Source organism: Oncorhynchus gorbuscha, linkage group LG18, assembly GCF_021184085.1.
Source record: "Oncorhynchus gorbuscha isolate QuinsamMale2020 ecotype Even-year linkage group LG18, OgorEven_v1.0, whole genome shotgun sequence".
Classification (NCBI taxonomy): Eukaryota; Metazoa; Chordata; class Actinopteri; order Salmoniformes; family Salmonidae; genus Oncorhynchus; species Oncorhynchus gorbuscha.
In genome coordinates this window covers 25,649,485-25,664,061 of record NC_060190.1, presented here as the reverse complement: position 1 = coordinate 25,664,061, position 14,577 = coordinate 25,649,485, and the positions used below count along the sequence as shown (strand labels likewise).

The 14,577-nt window shown below is 44.5% G+C and overlaps 1 protein-coding gene across 1 annotated transcript in view; it reads right to left on the bottom strand.

The window, feature by feature from the left end:
• LOC124003424 overlaps window positions 1-3,051 on the bottom strand; it is a 56,809-nt gene extending 53,758 nt beyond the window's left edge. Inside the window, 1 exon segment of the mRNA XM_046311681.1 lies at window positions 2,757-3,051. Within this exon segment, the coding sequence (XP_046167637.1) occupies window positions 2,757-2,759 (3 nt within the window). The 5' untranslated portion in view covers window positions 2,760-3,051.
• Between the last annotated feature and the right edge of the window lie 11,526 nt (window positions 3,052-14,577).

The following is a 14,577-nucleotide window of genomic DNA, read 5'->3' as shown; positions in this document are numbered from 1 at the left end:
AAGTAAAACTATGTTGGAGAGCATACTGAGCACAGAGCTTACTAACATTAGTAAATGGCTTGGAGATAATAAGCGATCTCTGCACTGAGGTAAAATTGAGGCAATTCTTTTTGGATTCAGACTTAAATTGAGTAGGTCCTCTGATATCACAGTGCAGTTAGGGGGTGAGGTGCTGACTACTAAAACCTCTGTTATTTACTTGGGATGCATCCATAATGGAAGCTTGGGAGGTGTGAGCATGGCCACTAAAGTGCTAGGGAAGGTTACAACTTAGAAACAACAATGTTTGCAATTAATACAATTCAAGTCTAAAGAATAAAGTAATGACTGACATTGTTTAATTATATTAAACAGCTATTTAATACATGTCATAATACCCAAATATAGCCTATTATCCCCCTAGAGCCGATACCGTGCCCAAGGGAAAATCGAATTGGCATAATAAGAAAATCCCATGCGTGGGCTACGTTTCAATCCACCACATCTGCCTCTGTGGTGGAAGCTGGTCTAGCTACACCTGTGTTTGTCAGACCATGAGACATCCCGAAAGTCGGTCTTCTCATGAAAACGTCTGTGGTGTCTGAACGGTTTGACCACTCTATGGAAAGATGTTTTTCCATGTATGAATCTGTTATTCAATTCATTTCTATCGGCCAATGGCAGTAAGACCAAATTCAGTGTTTCATCAAATTAAAGATTGCAATTGTGTCAATATGTTTTGAATATTGTAGAAAGAGTCCTCACAGCCATTTTCCATACAAAAATATACCATGTACAGTAGGCTACAGGCAATGTGTTCATCCACCATGTGAGTCAAAGAAATTACGATCCAGTCTTTGTGGTTTTATATGCAGGGAGCATACATTTCACAATTGTAAACTAATAAATAATTTTAAGTTAGAACCCATTATTAAATATAAACTGGGTGGTTCCAGCCCTGAATGCTGATTGTCTGAAATCCGTGGTATATCAGACCGTATACCAAGGGTATGACAAAACATTGATTTGTACCATTCTAATTACGTTGGTAACCCGTTTATTTAGTGCATTCGGAAAGTATTCAGACCCCTTGACTTTTTCCACATTTTGTTACATTATATTAAATGTTTTTTTCCCCCTAATTTATTTTCCCCCCCTAATCAATCTACGCACATTACCCCATAATGATGAAGAAAAAGTAGGGCTTTTTATTCTTAAGAATAAAAATTTAAATAATACATTTACATAAGTATTCATACCCTTTACTCAGTACTTTGTTGAAGCATCTTTGTCAGCAATTACAGCCTTGAGTCTTCTTGAGTATGACGCTACAAGCTTGACACAACAGTATTTGGGGAGTTTCTCCCATTCTTCTCCGCCTGATTGGTGGAGTACCGTAGATATTGTTGTCCTTCTGGAAGGTTTTCCCATCTTCACAGAGGAACGCTTCAGCTCTGTCAGAGTGATCATCGGGGCCCTGACCAAGGGGCCCTCCTCCGATTGCTTGGACGGGGGCCAGCTCTAGGAAGGGTCTTGGTGGTTCCAGATTTTTTCCTCTTAAGAATTATGGAGGCTACTGTGTTCTTGGAGACCTTCAATGCTGCAGACATTTTTTTGTACCCTTCCCCAGATCAGAGCAGTGTGATCAGACACAGGGAAGAGTGCTTCATTCTATAGCTAGAGGACAACTGATATCTCCAGGAGTGATTAGTATGATTTGTGTCTTTTTCTGTTGTTGTCTAACACTGTCTTTTTGCTAGCTAGGCCCATGTATTTTATTTAGTGCTGCCTGTCTTCCCACTATCCTACGTGGCGTGTGAAATGCAGCCTGCTATTAACTTGTAGATGATTATTGACACATCAACGATGATTAAAGATGTACTATGCAGAAATTGCTCCATAAAAGTTTGCTTAACTTCAGTTTATGTGGCAAAATAAGCAAGTATAGTGTAGAGAATCATTGTAAAATCTAAACCGCTGTGGAAATATCTTTATCATACCCAAAAAATATTGTATTTTTAGATGTTTGAAGCTGGTGTACAAAACCGAAAGTAAAAGACTCAAAACCTAAACTTTAGAATGGGGAGCATATAAATAGCGCACATAGAACAGATCTACCGCCTCTTAGACATACTTTCAATGAGAATGACATACATTTCTTTTTGAATTCGGGTTGCCCAAAAAGTGACATATTGCCATTGCAAAAAAAACAAAGACTCTTTGCTGCAGCTTCTTTTCTCTCGAGTGAAGGGACACTTGAGGGGCTTGAGATGCTGTGTTCAGTTCGCTGTGTCCCTAACAACATAAACCGTGCTTTAGGGACAATATATTGAATATGTGTCACTTTTTTAGGAGAGCAAAATGGTCAATACTTGTAGTGACTGTTAACGTTAATCTGAAATAAATATGTGTTTAATCAACATTATCAAGGCTATATCAAAATGCAGTACTTGCTACAGTAGAACTGCTAGCTACAATGATTTAAAATATATATTTCTTTAAAGTCAATAGGTAACTTGCTTTGCTATTCATCTATCAAATCCGCAATGTACTCTGTGTCTCAAAGTTTGCAGACAGTGTGCTTTGAAATGAAAATCCATACAAGATACTCTCCATTTATGCATTACGGGAGAAGCCACTGAGAAAGACAAACCCCCTAAGTTATTCACTACGTAGGTCAGTGGAGCACCTGCGACTCACAGACCTGGAAGAGGTAACATGAGACAATGGAGACAAAAGCACATGACAGCTCAATAGAAAAAGTATCATTTAGTTACCATCTTTCCGACAGTTTCTCTTCTATCCTGCAGAATGTTTCTTCACATTTTCCTCTGATATAATTCCGTCCAGATAATTGACTCTAGTGAGAGCGGTCTTCTTCTCATGTTTCTTAATCGCCAAGATAATGCCATTGATGAAGGTAGGTCCACATGACAGTTAGTGGCCTGCGAGTAAGTAGGAAAGTTCCCATCCCTTAGTGACTTTCTGCAAGTTTGAGTGAGTTGAGCTCCAAGCGATGAAGTGTCTTGCTTCCTGTTGCTTCGCTGGCTCCAGTCTCGAGCTTCTCTGGCAGCACTGTGTTTTTTTGGAGCAAGTGGGAGCGTGAGAGAGGGAAAGACTGCTGGAGAAGGGGGGAGGAGAAAAGCTTTGCCTTTCAGAAGGAAAATCCCCTCTAGGCTTTTCAGGGTTTTTTTTCTCAGAGGCAGCAGCAGCTTCAGACCAGTGTGGATTCACGCAAGCTCACACATACACACATACACACTTGAAAACTTTATTTAAATTTGTATCTCAATACATTATTGAAATGAGTGTCTGGGACACCGCACACGTTCATTTGAATACTGTATTAAGGTCTATAATGAAATCAGTATTCAAATGTCGGCACACAGAGACACAACACAATTACAAGACACTCTATCCCCACACAGCCAGCATCAGAGAGAACAAACAAATCCAACCCCTCCTTCTAGTGGACCCCTTCTCTCTATTTGAATCATTAGGGCTTGGGTAGGGTATAGCTTCATAGCTTAGTCCCCTTTAGAGTCTCTTCTCTTTACTCTCTTCACCAAAGACATCCAGTGGCTGCTGCAGGCTATATATATGCACCCCAAATGGCACCCTATTCCCTACATAGTGCACTACTTTTGACCAGGGCCCATAGGGCTCTGGACAAAAGTAGTGCATTATAGAGTCCATTCGGGAAAGTATTCAGACCCTTTGACTTTTTCCACATTTTGTTACGTTACAGCCTTATTCTAAAATGTATTACATAGTTTTTTTCCCCTCATCAATCTACACACAATACATTTTAATGACAAAGCAAAACAGATTTTTAGAAATGTTTATGAATTAAAATTTTAAAAAATTAAATATCACATTTACATAAGTATTCAGACCATTTTGAGTACTTTGTTGAAGCACCTTGGGCAACGATTACATCCTCGAGGCTTCTTGGGTATGACGCTACAAGCTTAGCACACCAGTATTTGGGGAGATTCTCCCATTCTTCTCTGCAGATCCACTCAAGCTCTGTCAAGTTGGATGGGAGGCATTGCTGCGCAACTATTTTCAGGTCTCTCCAGAGATGTTTGATCGCATTCAAGTCTGGGCTCTGGCTGGGCCACTCATGCGTTGTCTGAGGTCCTGGTCGCTCTGGAGCAGGTTTTAACCAAGGATCTCTCTGTACTTTGTTCCGTCCATCTTTCCCTCAATCATGACTAGTCTCCAAGTCCCTGGCACTGACAAAATCCCCACAGCATGATGCTGCCACCCCCATGCTTCACAGCATGATGCTGCCACCACCATGCTTCACAGTAGGGATGGTGCCCCAATTGCTCAGTTTGGCCAGGTGGCCAACTCTAGGGAGATTCTTGGTGGTTCCAAATGTCTTTCATTTAAGAATGATGGAGGCTACTGTGTTCTTGGGGACCTTTAATGCTGCAGACATTTTCTGGTACCTTTCCCCAGATCTGTGCCTCGGCACAACCCTGTCTCGGAGCTGTACAGACAATTCCTTCAACCGTATGGCTTGGTTTTTGCTCTGACATGCACTGTCAACCGTGTGCCTTTCCATATCATGTCCAATCAATTGAATTTACCACAGGTGGAATCCAATCAAGTTGTAGAAACAGCTCAAGGGTAATCAATGGAAACAGGATTTTGAGTCTCATAGGTCTAAATACTTATGTAAATAAGGTTAAAACAAAGGTTAAAAAAATACTTAAAACCTGTTTTCACTTCGTCACTATGGGGTAATGTGTGTAGATTGATGTTTCATTTAATACATTTTAGAATAAGGCTGTAACGTAACAAAATGTGGAAAAGGTCAAGGGGTCTGAATATTTTAACAATGCACTGTATAGGGAATACTGTAGGGTGACTTTTTGGAATGGTTTCCAGCATTTCAACACTTCATGCAGGATCATGTTTTTGCAACAGACATTGATAATGAATGTTGATTTTTGAACTTATTAGACCAGGTCCATCTAGTCCCTCCTTGTTTCAGTCCATTTTATTCCACTTGGTTCCTAATGAACAGGAACCGTTGCACCAGCAGGACATTAGCAGAGCGCTAGGCTAGCTGTAGCTAGCTGCTTCCACAGCAGACTGATGGAATGCAGGGTTATGGTGAATGAAACCCAAGAGCTAGTGTGTGCGTGGCAGGGTTGTTTGAACAATTTCGTAGCGGGAGACATTGAGAGAAAGATAATTGTGTTTATTTCTAGCAGCCAAAAGCTACAAGGAATTAAAGTGAAGGACTTAGAATAAGGTGAAATTGAATATGGCTGCTCTCTCTCCCTCAAGTCGGTGGTTTTGAGAGCCGGTAAACAGCATTCCTTAAACATTTTCCTTTAGAACGGGAGACAAAACTGAGAAAAGTGTTTATTTCTCTCAGTCAAACGCAAAGGAAGAATGCAGATTAAGTTGGTGGAATGGAGAGCATTTCAGCTGTTCACTTTCTCGATGTGGTTCAATATGGCTTTAAGACCCAACTATATGCCGCAAACATTGTCATGAAGAGCGAGAGAGAAAAATGCATAGATGTTTATTAAAAACATATCAAAAGAATGTACACTACTGTTCAAAAGTTTGGGGTCACTTAGAAACGTCCTTGTTTTTGAAAGAAAAACATTGTTATTGTTGTAAATGACTATTGTACCTGGAAACGGCATATTTTTAATGGAATATCTACATAGGGGTACAGAGGCCCATTATCAGCAACCATCACTCCTGTGTTCCAATGACACGTTGTGTTAGCTAAAATGCTAATTGATCATTAGAAAACTATTTTGCAATTATGTCAGCACAGCTGAAATTTGTTGTGCTGATTTAGAAGCAATAAAACTGTCCTTCTTTAGACTAGTTGAGTATCTGGAGCATTGGCATTTGTGGGTTCGATTACAGGCTCAAAATGACCAGAAACAAAGACCTTTCTTTTGAAACTCATCAGTCTGTTCTTATTCTGAATAATGAAGACTATTCCATGCGAGACAATGCCAAGAAACTGAAGATCTCATACAACGCTGTGTACTACAGCGCAAACTGCTGCACAACTGAGCAACTGAGCAAGATGCCTCAGACGCCTCACGTCCTCAACTGACAGCTTCATTAAACTGACAGATTCATTAAATAGTACCCACAAAACACCAGTCTCAACATCAACAGTGAAGAGGCGACTCCGGGATGCTGGCCTTCCAGGCATAGTTCCTCTGTCCGGTGTCTGTGTTCTTTTACCCATCTTAATATTTATTATTATTGGCCAGTCTGAGATATGGCTTTTTCTTTGAAACTCTTTACAACAGCATCCCAGAGTCGCCTCTTCATTGGTGTTTTGCGGGTACTATTTAATGAAGCTGCCAGTTGAGGACTTGTGAGGCGTCTGTTTCTCAAACTAGACACTCTAATGTACTTGTCCTCTTGTTCAGTTGTGAACAGGGGCCTCCCACTCCTCTTTATATTCTGGTTAGTACCGTTTTGTGCTGTTCTGTGAAGGGAGTAGTGCACGATGTTGTACGAGATTTGTCAGTTTCTTGGCAATTTCTCACATGGAATTACCTTCATTTCTCATAACAAGAATAGACTGATGAGTTTCAGAAGAAAAGTTCTTTGTTCCTGGCCATTTTGAGCCTGAAATTGAACCTGCCAATGCTCCATATACTAAACTTGTCTAAAGAAGGAGTGTTTTATTGTTTCTTCAATCAGGACAACAGTTTTCAGCTGTGCTGACATAATTGCAAAACGGTTTTCTAATGATCAATTATCCTTTTAAAATGAATAACTTGGATTAGCTAACACAATGTGCCATTGGAACACAGGAGTGATGGTTGCTGATAATGGGCCTCTGTACCCCTATGTAGATATTCCATTAAAAAATCTGCCGTTTACAGCTACAATAGTCTTTTACAACATTAACAATGTCTACACTGTATTTTTGATCAATTAATGTTATTTAATGGACAAACAAATGCTTTTCTAAGTGACCCCAGACTTTTGAACGGTAGTGTATACTGAACAAAAATATAAACACAACATGTAAAGTGTTGGTCCCATGTTTCATGAGCTGAAATAAAAGATCCCAGAAATGTTCCATATTCAGAAAAAACTTATTTCTCAAAAATGTTGTGCACAAATTTGTTTACATCCCTGATATTGAGCATTTCTCCTTTGCCAAGATAATCCATCCACCTGAACGATGTGTCATATCAAGAAGCTAATTAAACAGCATAATGATTATGTGTTGGGGAAAATAAAAAGCCCCTCTAAAATGTTTTGAGTTAGCGTGCAATTGGCATGCTAACTGCAGTAATGTCCATCAAAGCTGTTTCCAGATAATTCAATATTAATTCCTCTACCATAAGCAGCTTCCAACATAGTTTTAGAGAATTTGTCAGTACGTCCAACCGGCCTCACAACCACACACCACGTGTTTGGCGTTGTGATGGCGAGCAGTTTTCTGATGTCAATGTTGTGAACAGTGTCCCCATTCATCAATTCCTGCAAGCTGAAAATGACCCAGTTCTTCCATGGCCTGCATACTCACCAGACATGTCATTGATTGAGCATGTTTGGAATGCTCTGGATCAACGTGCATGACAGCATGTTGTAGTTCCCGCCAATATCCAGCAACTTCACACAGCCATTGAAGAGGAGTGGGACAACATTCCACAGGCCACAATCAACAGTCTGATCAACTCTGTTCGAAAGAGATGTTGCACTGCATGAGGCAAATGGTGGTCACATTAGATACTTACTGGTTTTCTGATCCACGCCCCTAGGTTTTTTTAAAGGTATACCAACAGATGCCTATACATCCTAATGAATATATTTCAATGGACTGATTTCCTTATATGAACTGTAACTCGGTAAAATCTTAGAAATTGTTGCATGTTGCATTTACATTTTTATCAGTATAGGTAAAACTACTTTATAGGTTGAATGTAAAAATATGCAGGTTCTCTCTCTCTCTCTCTCTCTCTCTCTCTCTCTCTCCCTCTCTCCCTCTCTCCCTCTCTCCCTCTATCTATCTATCTATCTCTCTCTATCTATCTATCTTTGGTTCCGAGAAGTGCAAGAGCATTTCCACAGATGTGTGTACAGATGTGTGTCACTCGGGGAGAGAGGGCCTTTAAAAGGACAGATGTTTTGGCAGAAGGGATTAGGACGCCAGAGAGAGAACCAGCAGGTACTGTACTCCGACTCCCACTCTTCTTTTTCTTCCCTTCCCCTTTTTTTAAAAAGGTAAAAGGTTTTCTCTCTGGTTCTAAAACATCTGAAGTTCACACACACACTCTCTCTCTCTCTCTCTCTCTCTCTCTCTCTCTCTCCTCTCTCTCTCTCCGTTTTCTTCCTCTCTCTCTCTCTCTGTCAGCTTTCTGCATGAGTAAAAGGACCAGGGGGCATATTGAAAATCCATCATGGAAGGCTAAAGACACAGTACATATTCACCATAAAGATTCAGAACCTCTGGCAGTGAACCATTTTCCATTCCATTCATTCTACTTCTGTACAGAAACATTCCTCAACACTGCACTTCCTAACCCAATGAATGTGCCTCGATATGCCTCTGGTCAATGTGCACGTGTAGAAAAGTTGTCTGTGTCTTGTTTTGGTTTCACTCGTCGGCTAAGAGGCGATCCCTCCTGGTGCTGTCGCCCAATATGAAAGATGCTTGTCTGGTCAGGCTGTGTAGGATCAAAGAGGCCACACCAGCTGACATTCATCTTAAATCAAATCAAATCAAATCAAATTTATTTATATAGCCCTTCGTACATCAGCTGATATCTCAAAGTGCTGTACAGAAACCCAGCCTAAAACCCCAAACAGCAAACAATGCAGGTGTAAAAGCACGGTGGCTAGGAAAAACTCCCTAGAAAGGCCAAAACCTAGGAAGAAACCTAGAGAGGAACCGGGCTATGTGGGGTGGCCAGTCCTCTTCTGGACTTTAGGTGAGATGACAGGATAGACATCAGGGAATAGTCAAATCCCCCCACGGTCATGCCGGCGAGGGATGAGGCAGAGCTGGGCCAATCATTTCACACACAGACACACATGGAAATATACAAGACATCAACACACATGAAGACACATGAACACAAGCACTGAATCAGATGTAATGTATGTAGACACAGAGAAAGACAAGCGCATGCCGCGATACTGTTAGCCAGATACAGATGATGACACACACACGTGCACACACAGCTAGGTGAGCACACACAAACACCAGGTTGAGACACACACACAAACACCCTTCACTCCCCCATTCCATCCCTTTCCTGCCGTGATTTACTTTAAACAAACAACCCACTCCCTTGCTCCCTTCCATACCCTGCAATTGCAATTCAGTGTGCGTGTGTGCGTGCGTGTGTGTGTGTGTGTGTGTGTGTGTGTGTGTGTGTGTGTGTGTGTGTGTGTGTGTGTGTGTGTGTGTGTGTGTGTGTGTGTGTGTGTGTGTGTGTGTGTGTGTGTGTGTGTGTGTGTGCGTGCGTGCGAGTGCGCGTGCGCGTGCGTGTGCGTGTGCGTGTGTGTGTGTGTGTGTAAAACTTTAGGTGAGATGACAGGATAGACATCAGGGAATAGTCAAATCACATTATCAGATACACTGAGTGCACAAAACATTAAGGACACCTGCTTTTTCCTTGATATAGACTGGGGAATTCAGGTGAAATCTATGATCATTGTTGATGTCACTTGTTAAATCCACTTCAAATCACTCATTCTTAGTGGTTCCCAAACCTTTTATAGTCCCGTAACCCTTATAACATTCAACCTCCAGCTGCATACCCCCTCTAGCACCAGGGTCAGCTCATCATTGTTAGCCTGCCACACACAATACATTTTGTTATGCAGGTGAATGAGGACCCAAAAGCGACTTGGCGAAAACAGAGTTTTTAATCCAGTAAGATACTTAACAAAACAAAAGGCATAATACTACTCGTAAAGACGAGAACAGACTGGAGACTTGATCTAGAACTGCAGGTTGCCTCGGGAAGGCACTTGAACCTAGCAGACTCAGACACCTGCTCACCACGCAGCATCTGAGGGAAACACGACACGACAGGGCAAAACATAGACACAGCACGGTGAATATAGACAAGGATCCGACAGGGCAGGTACAGAAAACAAGGAGAGAAATAGGGACTCTAATCAGGGAAAAGGATCGGGAACAGGTGTGGGAAGACTAAATGATTGATTAGGGGAATAGGAACAGCTGGGAGCAGGAACGGAACGATAGAGAGAAGAGAGAGCAGAGAGTGAGAGAGGGAGGGGGAGAGAGAGGGATAGAAAGAGGAAAGAACCTAATAAGACCAGCAGAGGGAAACGAATAGAAGGGGAAGCACAGGGACAAGACATGATAATTAATGACAAAACATGACAGTACCCCCCACTCACCGAGCGCCTCCTGGCGCACTCGAGGAGGAACCCTGGCGGCAACGGAGGAAATCATCAATAAGCGAACGGTCCAGCACGTCCCGAGACGGAACCCAACTCCTCTCCTCAGGACCGTAACCCTCCCAATCCACTAAGTATTGGTGACCCCGTCCCCCGAGAACGCATGTCCATGATCTTACGTACCTTGTAAATAGGTGCGCTCTCGACAAGGACGGGAGGGGGAGGGAAGACGAACGGGGTGCGAAGAAAGGGCTTGACACAGGAGACATGGAAGACAGGATGGACGCGACGAAGATGTCGCGGAAGAAGCAGTCGCACAGCGACAGGATTGACGACCTGGGAGACACGGAACGGACCAATGAACCGCGGAGTCAACTTACGAGAAGCTGTCGTAAGAGGAAGGTTGCGAGTGGAAAGCCACACTCTCTGGCCGCAACAATACCTTGGACTCTTAATCCTGCGTTTATTGGCGGCTCTCACAGTCTGTGCCCTGTAACGGCAAAGTGCAGACCTCACCCTCCTCCAGGTGCGCTCACAACGTTGGACAAACGCTTGAGCGGAGGGAACGCTGGACTCGGCAAGCTGGGATGAGAACAGAGGAGGCTGGTAACCCAGACTACTCTGAAACGGAGATAACCCGGTAGCAGACGAAGGAAGCGAGTTGTGAGCGTATTCTGCCCAGGGAGCTGTTCTGCCCAAGACGCAGGGTTTCTGAAAGAAAGGCTGCGTAGTATGCGACCAATCGTCTGATTGGCCCTCTCTGCTTGACCGTTAGACTAGGGATGAAACCCGGAAGAGAGACTGACGGACGCACCAATCAAACGACAGAACTCCTCCAAAACTGTGACGTGAATTGCGGACCTCTGTCTGAAACGGCGTCTAACGGGAGGCCATGAATTCTGAACACATTCTCGATGATGATTTGTGCCGTCTCCTTAGCGGAAGGAAGTTTAGCGAGGGGAATGAAATGTGCCGCCTTAGAGAACCTATCGACAACCGTAAGAATCACAGTCTTCCCCGCAGACAAAGGCAGACCGGTAATGAAGTCTAGGGCGATGTGAGACCATGGTCGAGAAGGAATGGGAGCGGTCTGAGACGACCGGCAGGAGGAGAGTTACCCGACTTAGTCTGCGCGCAGTCCGAACAAGCAGCCACGAAACGGCGCGTGTCACGCTCCTGAGTCGGCCACCAAAAGCGCTGGCGAATAGACGCAAGAGTGCCTCGAACACCGGGATGACCAGCTAACTTGGCAGAGTGAGCCCACTGAAGAACAGCCAGACGAGTGGAAACAGGAACGAAAAGGAGGTTACTAGGACAAGCGCTTTGTTGGCACGCAGTGTGCGTGAGTGCTTGCTTAACCTGTCTTTCAATTCCCCAGACTGTTAACCCGACAACACGCCCATAAGGAAGAATCCCTCGGGATCAGTAGAAGCCACAGAAGAACTAAACAGACGGGATAAGGCATCAGGCTTGGTGTTCTTGCTACCCGGACGGTAAGAAATCACAAACTCGAAACGAGCAAAAAACAACGCCCAACGAGCTTGACGGGCATTAAGTCGTTTGGCAGAACGGATGTACTCAAGGTTCTTATGGTCTGTCCAAACGACAAAAGGAACGGTCGCCCCTCCAACCACTGTCGCCATTCGCCTAGGGCTAAGCGGATGGCGAGCAGTTCACGGTTACCCACATCATAGTTGCGCTCAGATGGCGACAGGCGATGAGAAAAATAAGCGCAAGGATGAACCTTATCGTCAGACTGGAAGCGCTGGGAAAGAATGGCTCCCACGCCTACCTCTGAAGCGTCAACCTCGACAATGAATTGTCTAGTGACGTCAGGAGTAACGAGGATAGGAGCGGACGTAAAACGTTCTTTTAGAAGATCAAAAGCTCCCTGGGCGGAACCGGACCACTTAAAACACGTCTTGACAGAAGTAAGAGCTGTGAGAGGGGCAGCAACTTGACCGAAATTACGAATGAAACGCCGATAGAAATTAGCGAAACCTAAAAAGCGCTGCAACTCGACACGTGACCTTGAACGGGCCAATCACTGACAGCTTGGACCTTAGCGGAATCCATCTGAATGCCTTCAGCGGAAATAACGGAACCGAGAAAAGTAACGGAGGAGACATGAAAAGAGCACTTCTCAGCCTTTACGTAGAGACAATTCTCTAAAAGGCGCTGTAGAACACGTCGAACGTGCTGAACATGAATCTCGAGTGACGGTGAAAAAATCAGGATATCGTCAAGATAGACAAAAACAAAGATGTTCAGCATGTCTCTCAGAACATCATTAACTAATGCCTGAAAAACAGCTGGCGCATTGGCGAGACCAAACGGCAGAACCCGGTACTCAAAATGCCCTAACGGAGTGTTAAACGCCGTTTTCCACTCGTCCCCCTCTCTGATGCGCACGAGATGGTAAGCGTTACGAAGGTCCAACTTAGTAAAGCACCTGGCTCCCTGCAGAATCTCGAAGGCTGATGACATAAGGGGAAGCGGATAACGATTCTTAACCGTTATGTCATTCAGCCCTCGATAATCCACGCAGGGGCGCAGAGTACCGTCCTTCTTCTTAACAAAAAAAAACCCCGCCCCGGCCGGAGAGGAAGAAGGCACTATGGTACCGGCGTCAAGAGACACAGATAAATAATCCTCGAGAGCCTTACGTTCGGGAGCCGACAGAGAGTATAGTCTACCCCGAGGAGGAGTGGTCCCCGGAAGGAGATCAATACTACAATCATACGACCGGTGAGGAGGAAGGGAGTTGGCTCGGGACCGACTGAAGACCGTGCGCAGATCATGATATTCCTCCGGCACTCCTGTCAAATCGCCAGGTTCCTCCTGAGAAGTGGGGACAGAAGAAATGGGAGGGATGGCAGACATTAAACACTTCACATGACAAGATACGTTCCAGGATAGGATAGAATTACAAGACCAATTAATAGAAGGATTATGACATACTAGCCAGGGATGACCCAAAACAACAGGTGTAAAAGGTGAACGAAAAATCAAAAAGAAATAGTCTCACTGTGGTTACCAGATACTGTGAGAGTTAAAGGTAGTGTCTCAAATCTGATACTGGGAAGATGACTACCATCTAAGGCAAACATGGGCGTAGGCTTGTCTAACTGTCTGAAAGGAATGTTATGTTTCCGAACCCATGCTTCGTCCATGAAACAACCCTCAGCCCCAGAGTCAATCAAGGCACTGCATGTAGCACCCGAACCGGTCCAGCGTAGATGGACCGACATAGTAGTACAGGATCTAGATGAAGAGACCTGAGTAGTAGCGCTCACCAGTAGCCCTCCGCTTACTGATGAGCTCTGGCCTTTTACTGGACATGAATTGACAAAATGTCCATCAAATCCGCAATAGAGGCACAGGCGGTTGGTGATCCTCCGTTCCCTCTCCTTGGTCGAGATGCGAATACCTCCCAGCTGCATGGGCTCAGTCTCTGAGCCAGAGGAGGGAGATGGTTGCGATGCGGAGCAGGGAAACACCGTTGACGCGAGCTCTCTTCCACGAGCTTGGTGACGAAGATCTACCCGTCGTTCTATGCGGATGGCGAGAGCAATCAAAGAGTCCACACTGGAAGGAACCTCCCGAGAGAGAATCTCATCTTTGACCACTGTGTGGAGTCCCTCCAGAAAACGAGCGAGCAGCGCCGGCTCGTTCCAGTCACTAGAGGCAGCAAGAGTACGAAACTCTATAGAGTAATCCGTTATGGATCGATCACCTTGGCATAGGGAAGCCAGGGCCCTAGAAGCCTCCCCACCAAAAACTGAACGGTCAAAAACCCGAATCATCTCCTCTTTAAAGTTCTGGTAATTGTTAGAACAATCAGCCCTTGCCTCCCAGATAGCTGTGCCCCACTCTCGGGCCCGGCCAGTAAGGAGTGAAATGACGTAAGCAACCCGAGCTCTCTCGCTAGAGTATGTGTTGGGTTGGAGAGAGAACACAATATCACACTGGGTGAGAAAGGAGCGGCACTCCGTGGGCTGCCCGGAGTAGCAAGGTGGGTTATTAACCCTAGGTTCCGGAGGCTCGGCAGGCCAGGAAGTAACAGGTGGCACGAGACGAAGACTCTGGAACTGTCCAGAGAGGTCGGAAACCTGAGCGGCCAGGTTCTCCACGGCATGGCGAGCAGCAGACAATTCCTGCTCGTGTCTGCCGAGCATGGCTCCTTGGATCTTGACGGCAGTGTTACGA